This window comes from Microtus ochrogaster, linkage group LG3 (genome assembly GCF_000317375.1).
Source record: "Microtus ochrogaster isolate Prairie Vole_2 linkage group LG3, MicOch1.0, whole genome shotgun sequence".
Taxonomy (NCBI): Eukaryota; Metazoa; Chordata; class Mammalia; order Rodentia; family Cricetidae; genus Microtus; species Microtus ochrogaster.
The window spans coordinates 28,516,582-28,524,580 of NC_022029.1; the positions used below are offsets into that span (position 1 = coordinate 28,516,582).

General features: G+C 46.9%; 1 protein-coding gene across 1 annotated transcript in view; it reads left to right on the forward strand.

The window, feature by feature from the left end:
- Positions 1–7,999, forward strand: part of Akap8 (A-kinase anchoring protein 8) — a 17,566-nt gene that overhangs the window by 6,641 nt on the left and 2,926 nt on the right. The window contains exons 8-12 of the mRNA XM_005360703.2: positions 462–495; positions 2,293–2,380; positions 4,531–4,672; positions 4,936–5,029; positions 6,198–6,328. Coding sequence (XP_005360760.1) covers positions 462–495; positions 2,293–2,380; positions 4,531–4,672; positions 4,936–5,029; positions 6,198–6,328 — 489 coding nt within the window. The remainder of the gene's footprint in view (positions 1–461; positions 496–2,292; positions 2,381–4,530; positions 4,673–4,935; positions 5,030–6,197; positions 6,329–7,999) is intronic.

The window sequence follows — 7,999 nt, forward strand, 5'->3', positions numbered from 1 at the left end:
CTTTGGAGAGAACCAAGTTAGTGACTTGGTAGTCTTTTTTGTAGTCTTTTTTTTTTTCTTCAATAGTTTATTTCACGTGTATAAAAGTGTTTTGCGTGCATGCCTGATGCATCCTGTGGTCAGAGGTGTTAGATGCCTTGTAACTAGATGTCCAGATGTTCATGAGCCACCATGTGGCTTCCAGGGATTGAACCCAGGTCTTCTCCAAGAACAACAAATGCTATTGACCACTGAGCCAACTCTCCAAGCCCCCTTTGTAGTCTTCTAGTGGCAGTGAATCATAACAGGGCACTTGGGCTCTGCTCTATGGCTCTGAGGTTTCCCTTATAGTGCCTCATTTCCCAGCACCATAGCAGGCCAAGGTCTGGTGAGACCACACATTAGGTATTAGGGCCTAGGCTGCTTATAGAGAATTTTGGAATTTCCACCTCACTGCCTGACATTGTGTTTACCTTTTTTAGGAGGATGAATTCTGTGACTCCAGGAAACAAAAAGGTAGGCATCACCCAGTATCCTTTGCAGCCTTCCTGTCTGACCCGCACTCACTGCCGAGCTCCATGGCATGGTAGAGGAGTTGCAGCTGTGCAGTGGGTCTACACTGTGGGAACCACCCCCAAAGCTTTGCTCCAGTCTTTGGGCCAGGATTTGCTTGAAAGAATTCATTTGCCTCAGTGGATATAGATATAGGTTATAGGAACTGGGGAGCCCATCTCTGGGTATCACCAGATACCCATGGTAGGAAAGTGTATTTCCAAAATCTGAGGAGAAAGAGGCCCCTTTTTTTTATTCCCTCTTCCCATATTCTGGCCCATTTTTGCTGTTCCTGCCATCTAGTTTTTTGGGTTTTGGGGGTTTTTCTGTTTTGTTTTGTTTTGCTTGTTTTTGTTCTCAATCATCAACCTCAGTGTATGCCTTGGCCTTTGCCAGAAATACTGGCAGCTTTGATTGTGTGGACAGAGAACAAATACCTGCTATGGTTGGTCTTGAGGTTGCTAGGGTGACCTGTAAGGTGCTCTCAGGCCCAGATATCAAAAGCAAGAACAGGTCTTGTCAGTTCTAGGGCAAGAAACCCAAGAGCCCAACGAGGTTATACCGCTAGGGTGACTCGGAGAAGCCGCCTGCTTTGCAAGGCCTTAGATTCACTCTGCAGCCACTTGGTCTTTCTCCATGTTCTTATGGGCCTGTCCTAGCTGATTTCCCTCCATGATCATAGGCTGGCCTTCACCCCTTATGATGTGCAGGCCCTTGGCTCCTTTAAGGTTCTTGGGTTAACTATTCCTCAGATGTCCCCACCCCGCACATTAAAGTTTTGCCCACAGCACGGGATTCCTCCCCAGCTTTCAGCAGATCATGCAGCCGGGTAAATGCTAAAGCAAAGGTGACATGTTTGTTGCGCACAGGTCCTGCTGCCCAACCGGGATGACTATGCTATTAAACAGCAGTCATAGTTTCAGGCAGTGACCTCTTGCCAAAAGTCCCACACGTCCTTTTGAGAGGCTTCTGAGCAGCGCACGCCGGTCGCCATCTTCGTGGGACAGTCTCGGGACTGGCATCAGGGGTAGGGGTTACAGTTCAGATGCTTATACAACCTTTTTTCAGCATCCAGCCCTGACCCTGAGCCTGGGGATCTGGTGTGGTCTCATGCTGAGATACTGGCCACAGGGCTCTCCTGGGAGCTATGTCAGCCCAGGGAATGGATGGGAGGACCAATTGGTCTCTTCCCATTTTTGCTTTTAGGATTGCTTCCCACTCAGCCTTGGGAAAGTCCAAGGTTGTTGGTTTTCTGAGTGGAAGATAGAGATCGGGCCAGCAAGGACTGTCAGACCTGCTGAGTCCTTAGTTCAGGTGAGGCCAACTGGACGGTCACCACAGCCCACCTAGAGGTGGGATGGAGGGCGGCAGTGCAGCTTGCTTTATTTTCTGAGGCCTTCAACTTCTGCCTCTGTGGGGTTATTTGCTGCTCTTTGAGTGACATGGGAGAAGACCCAACAACAGAGTGCTATATTGGACCAGTAGTCTGGGACAGAACAGACTAGGTGGCCATGAGTGGGATGGGCCTCTGCCCATCAGGCCATGGGAGAAGTGAGGCAACTCCTCTGGGTTCTCATCAAAGGTCCTGGTACACAGGAGCCTCTAACAGCTCCTCAGTGCCATGGGATCCTGGCTCTGCCACAATAAAGAAATGGAAGATGGGCACAAGGTGTGGCTGCCAAACTGCAGCATCCAACTTGGCCCTGGAGCCGACCTTGCCTGTAGGCTCCTCAGTGTCTCGAGGGGACTTTTCTGTTACAGGAGAAAAGGAGGATGAAGACGAGGATGTGAAGAAAAGACGGGAGAAGCAAAGGAGGAGAGACAGGATGCGGGACCGAGCAGCTGACAGGTAACAGCTGACAGGCCAGTGAGGCAGATTGACAGGCTAGGTAAAGAGTCTGGGCACTGTCTACCTCCCCAAGCTTACCTGTTCTCCCTCTGTAATGTATAGGAGTTTGGTTTGATGTAACTCCAGCTGTCAGGAGCTCTTAGCCAGGTTATTGGGAGGTACGACTTAGAGAAGTCTGTGAAAGGTGCATGTAGTTAGCCTTCTGGATTTGCTCCAAGAATCCGCCATCTTTCCTCATTGTTGGGATTAGGGCCTTTATGCTAGGACTGTGGAGGTCAAATGTGCCCATCAGCAGGCCGAAGGGAGCCCAATCCTGTCTGCTGACTTGGCATTCAGCCTCCCAGAAAGTGACCTTCATTTGACAGAAGTGGCAGGAGGAGTATGTCTTGGTTCTCTATCCAAATCTAGGCAATCTCTGGAATTCAACAGAGTGAGAATATTTGTGTATCAGATTTTGCTGGCCAATTTTGTCTCAGAATAGAAGAATGGCAAAATAGAAGAATGGTAAAATGCCAGACCCATAGAGTGCTGTTGTAATAATACACCATGGGTCTGTCTGTCATGATTCATTTGATTAAGCAGCTACTGGCTGGAAATCAGAGTCGCTACATTAGTGTTTGTTGCTTCTTACATAACAGGTACTCTTACCTACAGAACCATCTCCCCAGACCAAATGATTTCTTAAATTTATTATTGATTGCAGGGTAGGGCATGTGTTTATGCAGAGATGTGTGTGTTTGTGTGTGTGTATTCATCTGGCACAGCATGCTTATGAAGGTCAAAGAACAGTTTGTACGGGTTGGTTCTCTTTCCATCCTGTGGTTTCCTGCAGATCCATGTGAGCCTTTTAAGCTTGGTGTCAAGTGCCTTTACTCATTGAGCAATTTCTCCAAACTACTATCCTTGGTCTTAAGGCTCAGGTACTACCACAATTTTCCTGTGCAGAGAAATGCTTAGCAAAAGAGGTCCTAACAGTAGAAACGGGGAATCGACAAAACACAAAATCATCTTTTCCTAGAAGTTCACCAAAACCTTTGATTTGGATTGGTACAATGGGTAAAGACAGTTGTTTCACACCAGTTGCCTGATTCCTGGGATCCGCCTGGTAGGAGAAAGTCAGCTCTCACAGATTGTCCTCTGAACTCTGCACAAACACATGCTCCACTCCCCAATAAATGAAATTTTTAAAAAGTCATTTGGTCTGGGGTGATGGTTCTCTAGGTAGGCACACTTGCTATGTAAGCATAAGGACCTAAATTCAAATCCCCAGCACCTACAAGAAAAGCCCATCAAAGCCATGTACATCTGTAGCTCAACACTAGGGGGTGGGGGTGAGACAGAAGGATCACAGGGGTTTGCTGGCTGAAAGCCCAGCTCCAGGTTCAGTGAGAGACCCTGTCTGAAAGGAATGAGGTGTAGAGCGATGGAGCAGGACGTCTAGCCTCCTGTTGTTTGTGCACCCACACACATAAGCGGGCAGATGTATACACCCCTTGATTCAGAAATGATGAGGTCTGGGTGTCTTCATGCCAGAGGGAGAGGTGACATTTTTGTTGGGGATAATACCCATTGCATGCCAAGTAAATGCTATAATAACTGAATTACATCTGTGTCCTCACATCTTATATTTTTTTGTTTTGTTCTGTTTTTAATCTTCAATCTCAGCACTAATGACCAAGGATTTCAAAGAAATTTAAGATTGTTAGAGAAATCTAGGCATGGTGGTGTACATCTTTAATCCCAGCACTTGGGAGCCAGAGGCAGGCAAGGACAGTCAAGGCTACACAGAGGGGGCTGGGGAGGGGGATATCAGAGAGTCACCACAACTTTTAGTAGTTTATCATCAGCCCTACCTAAAGGACCTGTGAATGTTTCCATTTCTTTTATCATTTTAGAGAGTTCTTTTTGGCCCGGAACAGCTGGTATGCTACTGATGGAATAGTTTTCAGAAAATATTTGAGAGGCTGTACACTCTTCAGACAGGGACCTACAGTAATGTCTGTTTCCTTGCTGGGTTCATTGCTCAACACCTAAGAGAGAGACTGGGAGGCGCTCTCTGAACGCCCTTAAGGACCAGAAGAACCCTGTTTCCTGGGTGCATCTCTGTGCTCAGAGAAGAACTAGTGATTCCTTTCTGTGTTGCCTTCTAGGATTCAGTTTGCCTGTTCTGTATGCAAGTTTCGTAGCTTTGAAGATGAAGAAATCCAAAAGCATCTGCAAAGCAAATTTCATAAAGAGACGTTGCGGTTTATAAGTACCAAATTGCCCGACAAGACAGTGGAATTCCTCCAGGTAAAGTCTTCATGGAAAGCCCTGCCAGCATTAAAACCTGCAGAGGATTACAGGGAATGAGAGGCCTAAACATAATCCAGTTTCTTTCCCCAAATGGAAACTATTGTATGTGTTCCTGTGTCACAGAGTGATGATAGTTCTAACCACGGCGAGTTTTGATTTTGGAGCTGCCACACTAGGATCTTCTCACCCTTTTGAGTAGTCGAAAAATGTCCAGATAGTGTGTTCTCATTTCATTTGGTGGCATCTTTCCATCCTTCCAGGAGTACATCATAAACAGGAATAAGAAAATTGAGAAACGGCGCCAGGAATTGTTGGAGAAGGAAAGCCCTAAACCCAAACCAGATCCATTTAAAGGTCAGTTGTGATCCCAGTGTCCAGGTTATTCTGTTTTGTTTTGTTTTTTGGGTTTTTCGAGACAGGGTTTCTCTGTGGCTTTGGAGCCTGTCCTGGAACTCGCTCTGTAGACCAGGCTGGTCTCGAACTCACAGAGATCCGCCTGCCTCTGCCTCTCGAGTGCTGGGATTAAAGGCGTGCGCCACCATCGCCCGGCTTGTCCAGGTTATTCTGGATGCTTTTTTTTAGAGGATTCGGGTTTGATTCCAGTCCAGTTGATTCACAACTGTCTGAGATCCAGTGTCCTCTTTTGGCTTCTATACATAGACAAGCATATAGACAGAATGCCTGTACACGTAAATATATGAAGAGGAAGAAAAATAGACGGTGCAGAGGCTTGAACAACTCTTCTGTGTTGCAGTACTTAACTAGCATGCATGAGGCCTGGAATTATTTAATCCCTACACCATAAAAAACCAGTCCAAGCCGGGCGCACGCATTTAATCCCAGCACTCAGGAGGCAGAGGCAGGAGGATCTCCGTGAGTTCAAGGCCAGCCTGGTCTACAAGAGCTAGTTCCAGGACGGGCACCAAAAACTACAGAGAAACCCTATCTCAAAAAATTAAAAAAAAAAAAAAAAAAAAAAACAGTCCAGGAGTTGAAGAAATGCCTTGGCATTCATAGCACTGGCTGATCTCCTAGAGGTCCTGGATTTGATACCCAGGACCAACATGGCAATTTACAGCTGTCTGTAACTCCGGTTCTCCTGGCCTCCTTGGGAACCAAGCACACATGTGGTGAACAGACATATGTGCGAGCAAAATGCAAGTTTTAAAAAATTAAAAAAATACAGTGCAATGCCAGCCTAGGGCTACCAAGAATGTGAAGCCGAGTCCTGTGGGGAAAGCACGGGGTGGAAAGAAGCCCTGGGTGCAGTGAAACGAGAACAAAGCTGCATAGCCTCTCATCAGAGCGATGTGAAACAACCCGATGTCGTGTCGACAGAGCTGTAAGGATGAGGTGTGGGCATAGCACCTCACAGTGGGGCAGGTCTCCTGCAGGGATAGTTAGAGTGGGTTCCAACCTCTCACCTTGTGTCCTCATGATGACCTTAGAGGGTGGCACGGGGACAGTGTGGACCTTGCTGGGAAGGAGGAAAAGAACTGTTTTTATATGGGTTCCTTTCCAGGGATTGGCCAGGAGCATTTCTTCAAGAAGATTGAAGCCGCACACTGCATGGCCTGTGACATGCTGATTCCTGCACAGCACCAGCTCCTCCAGCGGCATCTGCACTCTGTGGACCATAACCATAACCGAAGGGTAAGTCTTGTTTTGATTCAGACTGGCTTCTGGAGTGACCGACTATTGATGTTGTCCCAGGAGTGCTTGCGTTACTAGCAGGTCCTCAGTGAGCTTGTCGTCTTACTGTATCCATCACTCCCAGTTGTATTAAAATGCAAGTTGAAATGTAACTGTTCCTCCGCCCATGTGGAGGAGGCTGAGTTGAGAAGCAGGCTTTTATTCTCCTTGTTGGTTCTCTCTCGTTCTCGTTCTCTCGTTTCAGACAGGTTCTCACGGGGTAGCCGCCATCTGACCTGGAACTCAAAGACCCACGTGCCTCTGCCTCCCAGGAATTAACAGTATATATCTCCACACCCATCTTCGCCTTATTTCGAGGTGGGGTGGGGGGAAGAAATTTGGTGACTGGATTGGCTGTATATAGTAGCTGAAATTCTGAATTGAAACTGGGTTTCTGTAAGGTGAGGCCAAGGGCCATTCAGAACTCAGTGGCCTAGGGGACTAACCTGGGTTTTGGTACTGGTTTGGTTTTTCCTTGATGATGAAGCTGAGTCTAAAGGCAAGGTTTTGTTGTTGCTGTTGTTTCTTTCATAAAATGTCTGATTGTAAATACAGTTTGCCTTCATCTTTGAGTTCCACAGTCACAGATTGAACTAACGGAGGATTGAAAACATTTGATAGAGGAATTGCAACTATACTGAACACACTGCAATTCCTTAATGTTCCCCAGCCAATACCTTACCATAGCTGATAGCACAGCCTTTGGTTTTTGGTTTTTGGTTTTTGTTTTTTTTTTTTTCGTTTTTCGAGACAGGGTTTCTCTGTGGTTTTGGAGCCTATCCTGGAACTAGCTCTTGTAGACCAAGCTGGTCTCGAACTCACCGAGATCCGCCTGCCTCTGCCTCCCGAGTGCTGGGATTAAAGGCGTGCGCCACCACCGCCCGGCTAGCACAGCCTTTGTTATGTTAGGCTTAAAATGCAGGGAGGATATGCATAGATCCTGTACAAACACCAAGACCATTTTATAGGACATTTGGATGTCCTTTAAGTTTGTTACCTGAAGGGACCATGAAATCAGTTCCCTGCAGTTAGGATGCTCTGGGTCCAGAGGTCTGCTGTGCAGCACAACTGCTTTAGATAGGCAGAACAATCACAGTTAGAATGGGTTTGGCTACATTGCTGACCATTAGGTTAGCTTGTCAGTCATGATGGAGTACCAAGGCTGGGCGGTGGTGGCGCACGCCTTTAATCCCAGCACTCGGGTGGCAGAGGCGGCAGATCTCTATGAGTTGGAGACCAGCCTGGTCTACAAGAGCTAGTTCCAGGACAGGCTCCAAAGCTACAGAGAAACCCTGTCTCAAAAAAAAAAAACAAAAAAAAAAAGAGTACCAGTGCTGCCTACCCTTCTCTTAATGCTTGGTGGTGTTTTTGTTTTGGTTTTTCAAGACAGGGTTTCTCAATAACAGTCTTAGTTGTTCTGGAACTAACTCTAGTCCAGGCTGGCCTCGAACTCAGAGATCCACCTTTTTCTACCTTCTAAGTGCTGAGATCAAAGGTGTATGCTACCACTGCCCGGCCTAGTTTCGTGTTTTTTTTGTTTTGTTTTGTTTTTTCGAGACAGGGTTTCTCTGTGGTTTTGGAGCCTGTCCTGGAACTAGCTCTTGTAGACCAGGCTGGTCTCGAACTCACAGA